Here is a 14,087-nt window from a genome sequence, read left to right on the forward strand (position 1 = left end):
TTCCTGGGCTCCCCGCCTTCCTTACTGTGCGGTGTGGCCTGGTGGCCCTTCCAGCCCGGGAGATAGGAGAGGTGATGTGTGTCACTGCAGGACTGGCCCATAAAACCCCCCCCACACGCACTGCTCCATGCTTGACTCCATCTGGCCGACTAGGAATGGAAATGACCCCCAGGGTGACCTTGAAGCCACATAATAAAAGATGACGAACCATTCTCAGCCAAGATCTCTGAGAGACTGCACAGAGCAATCTCCATTCCTATTCGTCCCCGCCCCCCCCCGCACCGAGCAGTGCGTGTGGGGCCGCTCCTACGGGCCAGTCCCGCAGTGACACACATAACCTCTCCCATCTCCCGGGCTGCCCGCCCCCCCCCCCCCCCACGCACGCACGCACACACCATGACCTGGAATCCCGCTGAACTATTGTGTGGGCAAGATGAGCAAACTTGTCCTGTGTTGAGCCATTACATGTGTGGGTCTACTCGTCACCATGGCCTGGCCTATCCTGAGGCACTCCTACAGCACTTACCACAGTGTCTGTAAATACTTCCCATATTTGTCTCCTCGGTAGACTGTGGAAGGACAGGGATTTGACCTGTCAACTCCTTCACTGCACCAGGCATCTCGTGTAGAGCATAACACACTCTCAGTAAGTAGTTGAACACGTGAGTACCCGGGGTCCCCTCTACGGGGGGGAGCCCGCGGTCCCTGTTCCCCAGGTGAGCCACGTCCTGGAGGGCCAGGAGCACAGGAGCGAGCACTCACCCTCTTTGCTGACACCCAGGCAGCCCTTCAGCTCGGGCAGTGAGATGACCTTGTCCTTGTTCAGGTCACAGTAGTCGGTGAAACGCCGGGCGCACTTCTTGGGCTTGGCTTTCTTCTTCACGTAGCGCTTGAAGGGCTTCATCTCCCGCTTGTTGATGTCGTTGCTGCTATTGCTATCCAGCTGGCTGAAGTACCAGTGTACCACGCGCTCCTCCAGGGTGTGGCTGGGGTCCGGTTCTGAAAACCTGGGCCACAGGCAGACCCCCCACCCGCCCCGGAGAGCCCCGCTCAGGATCCTGCAGGGACCATCCGCCCCGCCGCAAGTCTCTCCCCCAAGGCCAGATGCCAGGCTCCTCGTGCTGTGCTGCTGGCGGCCAGGGAGAGACGGCTCTTCCGAGCCAAAGGCCTCCCGGCCCCACTCGGCCGGCAGCAGGATCAAACCATCCTCTCCTGCTTGACTCTCAAGACTGGAGGGTTTATTTCTCCAGGGTCCCTGAGTGGGCCGTCCTTGTTACATGAGCCTGTCTCACCCTCTACCATAGCCAGGAGTGTTCTTGTACAAGATGGGTGCTCCGGATATACTGACTAGATTTAATTCACCTTGAGTAAGCCACAGCTGGGATCCAAGCCATCCTCCTGGCCTGGTGTTCTCTGCAGGACAAGCTGCTGTTGGCCCGGGAACGTGAACACTCAACGAATGGGACTATGGGGAAGCATGCTCTGAGCACATGCACACACCCGACACCAGGCCAGGTTCTGGGATGAGTGGCCCTGGCCTCAAACTGCTCAATGTCCTGGTAAGACAGAGCCAAGTACCCTGACATCAGGCAGTGATGATTCCGTGTGAAGTTCCCATGGTCTGTCCCTGTCAGGCACCAAGTACGGTAGGAATCGAGAGAAGGCGGTTGTGATGGGCACAAACAGAGGTTCTGAAACTGGCAAGTCCCAGACCTACTGGGGGTGCGTCTCTCCATGCAGATATTTTAAGACTGGAGGTCTGGGATGGACCTAGGAAACCGCAGGTATACTAGAACCCCTGGGGATTTTGCTTAGGAGTACCAGACTAGAGCAACCAAGAAGGCTTCCTGGGCTCAAGGGGCACAGTGATGACCACACGTCTAACACAGTCCTGTCAACACCGGACATAAAGTGGCAAGACCAATGTTTTTATGTGTAGCTGTACGCACGCCCTGCCCATCCATTTTCTTTACTTACGCTCTATCTCCCCCACCCCCCACAAACCCATTCGGGGTGCTAGCTAATATGTAAAACTTTTCGAGCCAATGACTGGTCTGCTCCAGAGGGGGTGACTATGGCTCCTGCCCTCAGGGCTTGGCACCGAGTAAATGTGGCCCAGGCCCTTGTGTTCAAAATCCTGGGCACCTTTCCCTTTGTAGGGGGGAATAAGGCTGAGGTTGGGAGGCCAACACCTTCAAGCAGTCTGTAGGGCCCTGGGTTAAACTACAGCACCACCACGGATCAGAAGTGGAGGTGGAGGGGATCACTGTCACACAGGGATCCCGGACCAGGGGTTCCGGGCTGCCAGCACATTCTGAAACTGTATCTGGCAAGAAAAATATCCAAGGCACTTGCCAATACCTTGGGGTTCTTCCCTGGGGTTTGTGGAGTTTTCCAGAAGGGAGGGGAACCATCTCTGACCCCACCCTTATGAACGAGCCAGCAAACTCTTTCCCTTTCCCACCCCCAAGTGACCTCAACGTTTAGGAGAAAAGAAGTTTCATTACCCCAAAAAGCCAGGCATCCCTGCTAAATGCCCATTCCTAATTAACTGGATTGCAGTCCTGGGCAGGCCCCCCTGGGCATCCTGGGCTGATTCCCAGACAGCACAATTACTCCATCTGCCAGTGGGATGTCATCCTGACAGGTTTAATGCGGGGAGTATCTGGGGAAGGTGTGAGGGACCATCCGCCCCTGGCTCTTTGGGGATCTGCCTAGTCTGTCATGGAAGACAGGCTCAGAAGGTCTTTGGAACAGACGTGGAGCTATTTGTTGTGGAACTCAGATTTTTGTTTCTGCCAGCTCCTGGTATTTTGGTGTTTTAGCGCTCCCTCTGTTTTACCCACAACATTCACTCTCAAGCCTGTAGCGTAAACCGGGTGAGCAGCGGAGAATTCTCTATCAAGATGTCCACGGCATAGGAGGGAGGGTGGCCAGCTCCCTCTCAAGCACCCTGCCTGCCTGTGTTCCCCTAAATGTGAGCCCCACCCCGGCTACAGAGGAGAGCCAGGAAGAGCCCCAAGGGAGGCGCTCCAGTGGTCCCATGGAGTGCTCTCCCCCTGGGTCCCTTCCGCCAGGGGCCCTGGGAGCCCCGTGGGCAAAGGCAGCTCTTTAACCTTTAGGCTCAGCATAGCGTCATGTCTACCTAGAGGCTGGAATAATAAAGCCTCAGTCGCCCAGCCGGGAAGGGATGAGGTCATCCCGCCCAGCCGCCCTGCCAGGAGAGGCCCGCTGCCTCCAACACGTGTTGCTGGGGCTCCCGCCAGCCCGGTTCTCAGGGACTCCACCGAGGGGGCTCCCCCACCTTCCTTTGGGCTGGTCCGCGCAAGAAGCAGCCCTTCGCCCCACTTTACAACCTCTGGGAGGTTCCCCCCACGCAGAGCGACCAGCATTTTGCTCCCGCCCCCTCCTCCTTCCTTTTCTTCTGACTCTCCCTCCCTGCCCTGTCTCCCTTATCCTCTCAGTCCTGCCCTCCTCACTCCCCCAGGGTCCTGCGGCCATGACCCCTGGCCTAACCTGGCCCTGGGGGCTCCGAGGATACTCACTTCCCCGGGGGAAGTCCTCCGAGGTCCTTCCAAGCAGTGTCTCTGGTTCCCTCGACCCTGCCACACCCTCAGCCTGTCCTGTGGACCCCGGAGGGCTCCCTCTTCCTCCTTCCTCCCCAGCTAGCATAGGGCTCCCTGCTTCTGAACTCCTCTGACTTCCAGAAACCCACATCCCACCCCCACCCCTGACCACAGAGCCCAGCTCTACATGTGACACTGGCAACGCAAGGGTCCCACTTGGGAACCCAACGCTTTACCCTGGCCAAGCTCCAAGTGCACTTAAAGCAAGAATTTCTTAGCTTTGAGGGATCACGGACCCTTCGGAGAACCTAAACAAAGTCACGGTCTTCTCTGGGAAACTGCATATGCGCATAGCACTCTGCTGACTTTTGGGGTTTAATGGACTCCCTAAACCTCATCCGAGCTAATGGATTCCAAGTGAAGAACCCTTGATCTAGAGGGAAGGAGACTCCAGCCATGGTCCCAGAAGAATGTTTAACAGTGAGCCTTCTGGAAGAAGATGGGGGGAGACAAAGGATGGTAGCTGGAGGGGTTTGGAGGTCATTTCCAACAAATATTTCCAACAAAACAAAACATAATAGAAAACTACTGAAGGCATTTAGTCTAAAACTCTGAAAACCAGGTTTCTGGGTTTACAACAGCCTTAAGTCTGCACCATGCTTCATACAAGATCGAGTCAAGATTGAGATGGATCAGGAGTCCGGGTTTAGTCAAACCGGCAGTGGGCATGCATGTGCGAAAGAGCCAAGAGAGGCCTCAGTTAGTTAAGGAGAAGCTGAGATTTTCCCGGGGAAGTGCTGGATGGGTGGGGCAAAAGGGCCTTCCCCAGAGTTTCCAGAAATCTCTCAAGCTGTATTGGAGTTCTTTCCATCAGTTAGACTCTCCCAAACTTACCCCTGACCTCAAAGCCATACCCCACTGATCCCTCCAGCTCTTGCAGGTTCTAGAAGTATCCTCTAAAAACATTGGCAGCTTGCACTCCTAGCTCTAGGCTTACTTACACTGGCACCAAACCTCCAACCTTTCTCTCACATATGTACACACAACCCCTGCTGGAGATCAGGACTGTTGGAATTGAAATCTGCTCACCAGGTAAGGGCTGGGGACCCTACATCAGAGGGCGAGACAGTTCCTTAAATCACTTCATATCACTGGTCCGTGCCATGGGCCTCCCTACAGGCAAGGTTCCACTCTACTAAAAGGGCTCACTGGGTGTGTAGAGTTATCCAAGCGTCCTTGGATATGGTACGGAAAGTCACACCCAAAGGATACCAAATTCCAGATTTTGGAAAAACAAATCCAAAGACTGGTGTCAGCTCCATCTCTGGGCTGTTTGGGTGGCTGTCCTGTTGACTCCTGCCTCCAGGGATGAGGGAACCCACTCGAGCTAGGTCCTTCCCTGGACTGGCCCCGCTGAGTTGTCTCCGGAATGGACAGGTGACAGGTGCTGCCCTTCTCCTGCGACACTTTCAGTTTTGCTTCTGCAGCCTCCCCCTGCCAGGCCTTGGCTGCAATGCACAGCTGGAGAGCCGGCCCCATGCGCCACAAGAAAACTTGCTTTGGCCAAGCTCTTGGGCCTTGTTCTGCTGTCCCAAGCAGTTTTAAAAGAAGGTGAGGCGGGACGGCCTGGGAGCGCTAGCCAAGCCAAGCAGACCAACTGAGCCCCATCTGGAGAGGGGTCCGGGCCCTGCCAGCTGGGCGGGCGGGTGGGGCTGGGAAATGCCGAGTCAGCCACATTCCAGCCTCTTCCTTGAAAGGCCATGGACAAGTAGCTGCGCTGGGCAGGAAGGAGGGAGCCACAGTACAGACGGTCTCTCCTTAGGGGACCACATGAGGGGCCAGAAGGCTCACACAGCCCACCCCACCTCCCCTCAAAATTGACTTTCTCTAGGGTGAGATGGAGAAAGGAGAGGGTTTCCCTGCTCGAGAAGATTCTGCCAGCTGGGATCTCAGAACTCTTCCTCTGGGTCTGATAAATGCTAATGGGCACCATGGGAGGGCTGATCCAAGGGGGAGCTCTCCTCCTGGAGCCCTGGTGGGAAGGACCATGAGGATAATTCCATCATCCCCCAAACCTTCATTGAGAACTGCCATCCTCCCACGCACTAACCACAGATGGTTCTGTGGATACCCCATTCTACTTTGCCCATTCTTAGATTTGGGCAGTACCGCTCCCCTCCCAACCCCAAAATCGGTCTGGAAGGCCAAAAAGGAAGCAGATATCTCCCCTCCCTGCCATGTCCTATAACTAATAAGTCATATTCAAGTTGGATTAATTTCACCGATAAAGCTTCAGCATCCCTTCCCCCATAGCTGTAGTGCGGCCTCTCCTCACCTGTCTCTCTGATGATAGCTGTAACCTTCCCACCCCATCTTGCTCCCTTCCCATCCAGCTTCCCTAGAGCCTTCAGGATGATTCTTCAAAAATGCTCACCTAATCATGGGTGTCGTGCTGCCCTTGGCATGAATCACAAGGCCGGGCGTGATCTGGTCTCTGCCCAAATCTACAGCCTCACCTTCTGCCTGCCTCCCAGATTTAAGCCATACTTCTCACGTCTCCTTGCACAGGCCCTACCTCACAGCCCCTAGGGCCCCTCTGCCTCAGTCCATCTAGATTGGGGCATTTTCCCTTCATACATGAAGATGTGGCTCAAATGTCATCTCTGTGAAGCCTTCCCTCACATGCCCTCTTGCCCCCCCCAAGTCCCTGAGGCACTTTCAGGGCTTCTATTACCATACTGAGTTCATAGTGCAATCATGGATTATATACCTCTTCTCTCAACCAGACCGAAGCTCCTCCAGGCCAGGGACTATGCCTTTGTCCCCGTTTGCCCCCAGAACCCCACACAGCGCTTATAACGGGGAAGAGCGGAGATGTGAGAGTTCATGCAAAGCCCAAATCTCCAGGCCTGGCAGGTGGTAGGTCGGGGAGAAGTCATGACTTCTTTGTCCCCTCTTCCCACTGGCCCCAGCGGATGTCCAGCCTTAATTACCAGACCCTGAGAGGAGGGAGGAGGGATCAGATGTGTCTTCCTTGACTTCAGCCTTCTGTGCCTACAGGCCCAGTGCTGCCTGAATTCAGGGCCAAGGCTAAAGCGCAGGTAGCCTGGATTCTCAAATTTTCTTCCACAGCCCTACTGCAGATGTGCTGCCCAACCTTCACCTGCCCTATGCCTTAGCGCTTACATCATAGAAGAGTGCCTGGCCAGGGTCCATCCACATGGTGCCCCAAGTCTCTCGGGCCCATGCAGGGTGCTGTCGGGCCCTGGTGACAGAGGAGCACCATGGTGAATTTGATGGCTAGGGTAGGCCTCATAGTAAGGCTTGCAGTAGGTGGTGAACCCTCTGATGCGTAGGATAAAGAGGCCTTATCAAGGCATGCCTCTCTGCATCACCCAGGGATCCATCCATTTATCCACCCATCCTTCTAGCTGCTTATTTGTTCAACAGATATTTATTGGGCATCTACTATGTGCCAAGGCCTATTCTGAGTTCTGGGAATACAGCAGGGAAGAAGGCAGACAATGTTCCTTCTCTACAGAACTTAAATTTTCATTCAGGAGGGGTGAGACAGACAATAAATAAACAAACCAGCAAAACATCAGCTAGTGTAATGCTTGGCTGAGAAATTAAAAAGCAGTGTGGTGATAGAAGGTGACTGGTAGCCCTTTTAGATTGGTTGGTTGCTAAGAAGGTGACATTTAAATGGACAATCGGGGCGGGTCACAGGAAGATGGGGCCTGATATTCCAGACTGAAGCAGCAGCTGCCATGGAGACCCGGGGGGGCAGGCAGGAACCCAGAGGGTTCAGGTTCAAGGCCTGTTTGAGGAACAGAGAAGGACCAGCAGCTGGAGCACAATGATGGGAGGGAGGACATAGCCGGCGAGACCCTCCTGCAGGCCAGTTCAGGTCGGAGCTAGAACTTACCCTAAACATAATGAGAGACCTTGGAGGGCTTGAAACCCAGGAAAACTGGTAAGCCTGGCAGCAGCCTCCCCTACAAGGGCTTTTCTCTCCCTCTTCCTGCCCCTCACCCCTCTTCCTGGATTTCTAAACTATTTCTTGATTCCTCTTGCCTGTCTTTTGATTTTGAGTGCAGCCTCTAAGTAACACAATTACAGTGCAGTTCAAACTTTTCATTCCCATCAAAACCAAACATGGGTTTGGCATAATAGAAGCTTAAAATGAAAAGCATGTTTAGGAAAGAATATATATTTTTTTAATCTTCTCCCAAGCCTGTATCTGTATTACACCTAAAAGAGAGGGTTTTTAAAAAGAAAAAAGAAAATCTCTTCCCTAAGGACACATTGATATTAAAAACTGGTATTAAAAACATTATACACTTCTTATTTTTTATTTTCTGTAAAGATCCCTTCGGCCTGCGATTTGAGGGCAAGGCATCAAGTCCTGATGTCCCCTGGCTGGGGACCCCCGCCTGTGCCCTCAGCCCCTGCAGGCCCCTCATCCACTGGCCCAGGAGCCAGTCGGGTCTGGTACTTCCCTGGCACCCTCAGTCCACCTGGGACCCCGGCCAGACCATGCTCAAGGGCTGAGCTCCCAAGGAAGCAAGTGGGACGCACTTGAAACCTTGTCTCCTCAGGAGTACTTGCAAAAGCAGCAGGCAGGCTCCCCGAGTGGCTGGTCAGAGCCAGCAGCCCCGGGGGGCTCTGGGTGGGAAGCAGCCAGACCTGGAATTTTGAAGCCCATGCCCCCCCTCCTGGGTACTTTTTCCACTCTCTTCTAATAAACACAAATATCTCATCCTCAGTTTTGCATGAAACAACCGGTATTCCAAGCATAAGTAACAAAGGCATGGAATACTGAATAAGCGCTCACAATCTCCCCCGCCCCCTCTCCTCACAGGTATGGGTACGGTCCTCTCTACTGTAGATGCCCAGTGGCTGAGCACCGTCGGAGCACCCTCGGCTGCCTCCAAGCAGCTCCCATCTGCCAGCCTGTCAGCCCGTCTCCATCTTCTCAGACGCGGTGCTGTGCTCCTCCTGGGGAGGCCTGATCCCATCCACAGGGCGTGCAAAACCGAAAACCAGCCCGAGAGCTCACGGGCCGGTGGGGCTGCTGAGTTAGTGCACCGGACCAGCAGCTTCCGAGAGTGGCACCCAGGAGGAGGCAAGCCCTGCGCTCACTTGGATGTGACCTCACCTTGGGTTTTCCGCACAGCCAGCCTCACCTGCCTCAGGCCCTGCACCCCCGTGCTGGATACATACACGCCCTGCAGCTCTGCGGCTCGCCAGCCTGGGCCCCTTACAGGCCTGGGAGCCCGGACCTGTCACCGTGCTGGCATTCCTTGCCTTGCTGATGACATATGCCTCTGGGCAGATGGGAGGGACTAGCCCCCCCACCCCCCCTTGGTGAGCCTCCGAACCCAGAGGCAGGCTGCCCATCCCTGCCGAGCCTGGCTACTTCCTCCGCTGCTGTAGGAACCAGAACCCCTCCACACACACCTCCCCCCTCCCCCTGCTGCTGTGCCTCCCCTCTGGCTTCCTGGTTCCCGACTGTCCCTTCTGTCTCATCTGTTGCTACTCTCCTCTCCGCCTCACTCCATCCTCCCCAGCCCAGCCATCCTGGACTATGAATGTGCACTTTCTTGGAGCCACAGTATTCTTTCCTTTTTCTTGGGATGGCTCTCCTTCTTTCACTGGCTAAGTCCTACCTGTCCTTCAAAATTCAGCCCAGCTATCACCTCCTCCAGGAAGCTTTTCTGATTCCTCCAGATTGAGTTGGCAAACCCTTCTCTGTTCTTCCATCTCATTTCTAGCACTTAGCACACAATTTGCAAGTATCTGTCTATAGCCTAAGGTGCCCACTAAGCTGCTTACTTTGAAGACATGAATATGCCTTACATCCCTGCATTCCCAGGCCTTAGACCAGTGCTTGGTGTGCTGCGTATGTTCACCAGGTGCTGAAGGGATAGATGGGTGGATGGATGGATAGATGGATGCATGCATGCATGTGTGCTCCAACCACTGACCTAATGGGCTAACTGATTAGTGAGTGTCGGGATGCTGGTCACAGGCGTGTGTGCATTTCAGCCTCATGTCAGGACTGCCTCAGCCCACATATCAGTTCCTGAACTAAATTGGATTTGGATATGGCAATGTCCAATCCCACTGCCAGAGCCCTTGGGATTTTCAGGAAGCCAAAAAGGCACATGATTCCTGCCTTCTCAGAAGAGAAGAAAATCACCAAGTGCTGTGTCTTCCCCCTCTGCCCATTACAGACCCCTCCTCCTTCCTGCGACTCTCACCCCAGTGCATCTACTCCTGAGACTAAGGTGCTGGAAGTCTCCAGACACCCTGAATTTGCCTGTAATCAGGTAACTAAAAGGTAGAGACAAGCAATTCCCAAAGAACAGGGAGGGGAGAGGGTGAGATTTTTGGCAGAAGGTGGGACCAGCCCTTGCCCTGCCTAACCCCTCCCTGCTCTCCTGGCCTCCTGAAGCTTCTGAAAAGTCGGGGACCCCCATCCCCCGCTGGGTCTGAGTCCTGCTCACATTCTCACCTCCCACCTCCAGTAGGCGCTGCTGAGTTAATGGCCTGCACCATGTCAGTGGTGAGGGCATCCAGTAGGCTGGTGATAAATTCCATCTTCTTCCCTTCTGGACAGCCTGAAAGATAAAGTGAGATTTAAAGGCAGCTGTCAGGTAAGTAATCAAGTAAACAGCTTCTTCAACGGCCACCATTTCCCAAACTTTTCCAAGTCCTTCTTGTCCAGCCAAATCCACTCTGAGAACTGTTTATTGCTCAGATGAGTCTCATAAACCTCCGCAGTTCCTCTACTCACCGCCTGCAAGGGACCGTCAGAACAAACAGAAAATCATGCTTTCGCTTTTCTTCCATTCCACAAATTTTTGCTGAGTGTCAAATGTTAGGGATTCGGTACACAGGGTCCCTATCCGCCCAAGTTTGTGGTCTCCCGGGAATGCAAGCTCATTCTGGGAGAGTCTGGGTGGTCAGGTGGTCCCTGGTGCGTCCCACGTGGTCACGCTAGAGCATGAGAAACACTGCTCTCCCAGGAAGGAGCAGGTGCTGAGGGGGCACAAGGGACGGAGCCAACCCTCCGTGGTCAAAGTTGACTCAAGTAGCCCTACCAGTTTATTTCTCCAAGAACCGTCTCCTTTCTTCACTTCTGTCTCATCCAGCTTAGGTTATGCTGATAAAACCTCCCTTCCTTTGTTTCTCGCTTGCTCCATTGCACTGTTCCAGGAAAACCCCAAGTCTCTCCCCCACACATTAGTTCTGCTGGTGTGAGCAACCAGGGAGGTGGGCGTCTCTCTAAATTCGTGACTGCCAGCCCCAACTGTTCCCACAACCCTCCTCTCTGTGACAACAACTCACTCTCTTCCCTCCACAAACCCGCCAGGTCTCTGGTGAAGCGCCACCTTCTCAGAGAAGCCCCAGGACCCTGAAGCAGGTCTCATGCACTCTCATGCACCTCTCCCTGCACTCCTACTCTTTCCCTTCAGAGCACCTCTCACGGCTACGTAGACTGGCTTGTATTCATTTATTCGTATATTCTCCGTTTCCTCCACTGTGGGAGCCCCGTGTAATTCCGAGCACCGGATCGTACCCAGCGCCTGGCACATCGCACAATCTCAGTTCACAGTCGTTGGGGGATGACCAGAAGGAGGTACCCTGGCCTCTACGACTCCCATCTTGGGACACGGTGGTTTTTATAACCGGGCTTTCAGGAGCCTCTGCTTTCAGCTCCCAGGGTGGAGTCCTGATGGGGAGTTGGGAGTGGGAAGGTGGCCCAGCTCCCCTCAGCACTGATCCCAGTCTGTGCTTGCTAAAGACCACCGTGTTCCAAGCCACCAATATTTAGTGACCTTATTGTCACTCCCTGGCAGAGCACACTCTAGATAAGAGAAACCCATCACAGCAGCCAGTTGGAGGTCCTGGGCCCCCTGCCTGCGCGTCTCGTGTCACATCCCAGTGGGAGTCCGGTGCCACCGGGATGATTGTGCAAGCACCGTACAGGGCTGGCCACGGACACTGCCCATGTCCCTCAGGACAGCCCCTCCCTGAAAGCTCTCCTCTCAGCTCCCAGAACACTGTCCCAATCACCCCAGGATGGACAAAGAATTGCAGGATTGCAAGGACAGGATTTTAACCTAATGACCCATTTTGAAGATAAAAGCTAAGAGCAAGGAGGAGAAACAATGTGCTCAAGGGCACAGGAGTAATTAGGGACAAACCCCAGCCTAGATGCAGGTCCCAGGAACCCCCCACCCAATCCTACAGAAGAGGAAGCAGAGTCAGAGCAGAGGAGGGAGCCACGTCCGCACGATGGGAGGTGGAAGAACAGAAAGAGGTGAGAGCACCAGCAAGGGGCAGCCTTGTCTCCCACCTGGCAGCTCCCTGTCCTTGAAGGGATCGTCCACCTCCACAATCTTGGCCCTGGCATCGCTCTCACAACTGGGCATCACGTAGCTGGGAAGAGAGACACGGGGGGGCGGGGCGGGGGAAAGGTGAGGAGGGGCCGGGAACTGAGCCCACTGGAGCCACGCCCAGCAGCAACCATCCTGCTGCCACTAAGCCTAGAACTCCCAGGGCTGGCAGCAAAGTATCTCCTGCGCTGTCCAGCACCTGCCAGGCTATCCCGGTAGCAGGGTGCCCACTGAGACATGTTCGGGCATGTCACTGTCATCACTCAAGCAGAGCGATGTCACCTCGTGTCTTCATGCAGGATCTCCGGGATTCACAGAACCGAGGGACTCAGGCAGGGCCTTAACGTCCTAGCCAGTAAACTGAGGTTCTGAGGGGCCACCTACTTTTCCGAGGTCACCCAGCTAGGAGGGGACAGAACTGTGACCAGAACCCAGGACCCAGGTCTTTCTACCAGAACCCTATCTGCCCGTGAGCAGAAGCGTTCTCCTAGTGCCCTGATTCCCACCGGGCCAGGCAAGCAGGGAAATGTGAGGCTAGCCTAACAGGAAACTGCTCCTCCTCCCCCAGGGTCCATCGCAGAGACTGGACAGCCGGGGGGGGGGGGGGGGGCGCGGGGCTTACCGCGTGGAGGTTCCAGGCAGCGGGCGCCCCGTGTCCACCAGCACACACCAGCAGTAGCCAGTGGACTGGTGGCACTGCACCGGCTTGTAGAGCCCCCCGGGGGCGCACTCGGGGATGACGATGCCCTCCCGGGGACTCTGCCGGGCCTCTTCCAGGGCGCTCTGCCTCTCCTGGTCGCACGAATGGACTTTCTCTGCAAGAGAAGAAGCAGCCTGTGGTGACTCTCCCACGCTCGTGGCTCATCACTGCTGCTTTCTGAGCAAGGATCCGGCCTGGCCCCGAGCAATGGGTGGCTGGGGAGTCACCAGGCAGAGCTGTGGTTCCCACACTGGTCCACGGTGGGGGTGGGGGTGGGGGGCTGGAGGCCCAGAACCGCCCTGTAGCCTCTCCACTGCCAGGGGTCATTAGCACCCACATGCAGTGCATTCTACGGGCCACAGGCCCACGGGGGCTGCAGGGCCGCTCCTTATCTGAACGGCACTTTGCCCCAGGGGTGGAATTTCCGGGCTGTTTGCAGAGTGGTTCCCGCTGATGCACGGTCTCCTGGCTCTGGGAGAGGCGGAGGTGCAGGAGCCTGACCCCTGAGAGCTGACAAGCTGACGCAGGCATGCCTGTGTGTGCGGACACTCTCCCAAGCCCAGCAGGACAGAGCCACGGCCGCCAGCCCCAGGGGATCGAGGCTCAGCGCCCAAGGAGGAGCAGAATCAGGGCCATCCCCACTCCATCCCAGGCTCCAGCACGGCTGAGCAAAGTAGGCTTGACAGGCCCGAGCCCAGGACACAACGCTGCTCTATCCGGTGGGAGAGAGAGACGCCCACAGGAAGCGTCTGCGCTCAGCAGCCGTGGGCAGCCCGTGAACGCGTCTGAACGGCCGAACCTGGTTTCCGCGGGCCGGGCCCAGGCCTCGGCCCCAGGCCTCGGCCCCACACGGCCCCTGGCCCGAAAATTCCACCCAACGGTCTACCTGCCTGACTTCCCTCTCCTGTTGGGTGGCTGTTGTTGTGTTTTCGTTTGTCTTTTCGTTATTAAAAATAAATAGCATTGGGGTTTCTTTTCTTGGTATAAAGAAAATTGTGAAAAACCCAGAATCCCACCGAAGTTAAACACTACCTTCCCTAGACCTTCGCTCTTGCACCTACAATATGAAAATACCTATGCACACACCTACTTTTTTGTTTTTTTACAATAAAAGGGGTCACATCATAGATCTGTACTATTACTCTGCTTTGTCTATTTCTTTATTATATCTTTATTTCTTTCACGAATATGATGCCACAACTTCCCTCTTGAAGATGACAGGAATAGTCTTGGGCATCCCATGAAATGTTAACAGTGTGTTATAAAAATACCATTCTTCGAGCCAGGAGGTCGGTATCAGTAACCTGGAGACTCATGCTACTCACTGAATAGCACCAACGGTCAAAATAACAGCAACTCAACTCTAAAGGAGCCAAACCTCTGAAATAACAGCTCCGTCAATGACCCACAAAT

The 14,087-nt window shown here is 55.0% G+C and overlaps 1 protein-coding gene across 2 annotated transcripts in view; it reads right to left on the reverse strand.

Moving 5' to 3' along the window:
* The window catches only part of SMOC1 (SPARC related modular calcium binding 1), a 150,057-nt gene that overhangs the window by 5,562 nt on the left and 130,408 nt on the right, over positions 1-14,087 (reverse strand). For both annotated transcript variants that reach the window (XM_021679530.1, XM_021679531.1), the window contains exons 8-11: positions 12,597-12,789; positions 11,935-12,017; positions 10,087-10,192; positions 763-1,007 (exon numbers count right to left, since the gene is read on the reverse strand). In XM_021679530.1, the coding sequence (XP_021535205.1) occupies positions 763-1,007; positions 10,087-10,192; positions 11,935-12,017; positions 12,597-12,789 (627 nt within the window). The remainder of the gene's footprint in view (positions 1-762; positions 1,008-10,086; positions 10,193-11,934; positions 12,018-12,596; positions 12,790-14,087) is intronic.

Source organism: Neomonachus schauinslandi, chromosome 9, assembly GCF_002201575.2.
Source record: "Neomonachus schauinslandi chromosome 9, ASM220157v2, whole genome shotgun sequence".
Taxonomy (NCBI): domain Eukaryota; kingdom Metazoa; phylum Chordata; class Mammalia; order Carnivora; family Phocidae; genus Neomonachus; species Neomonachus schauinslandi.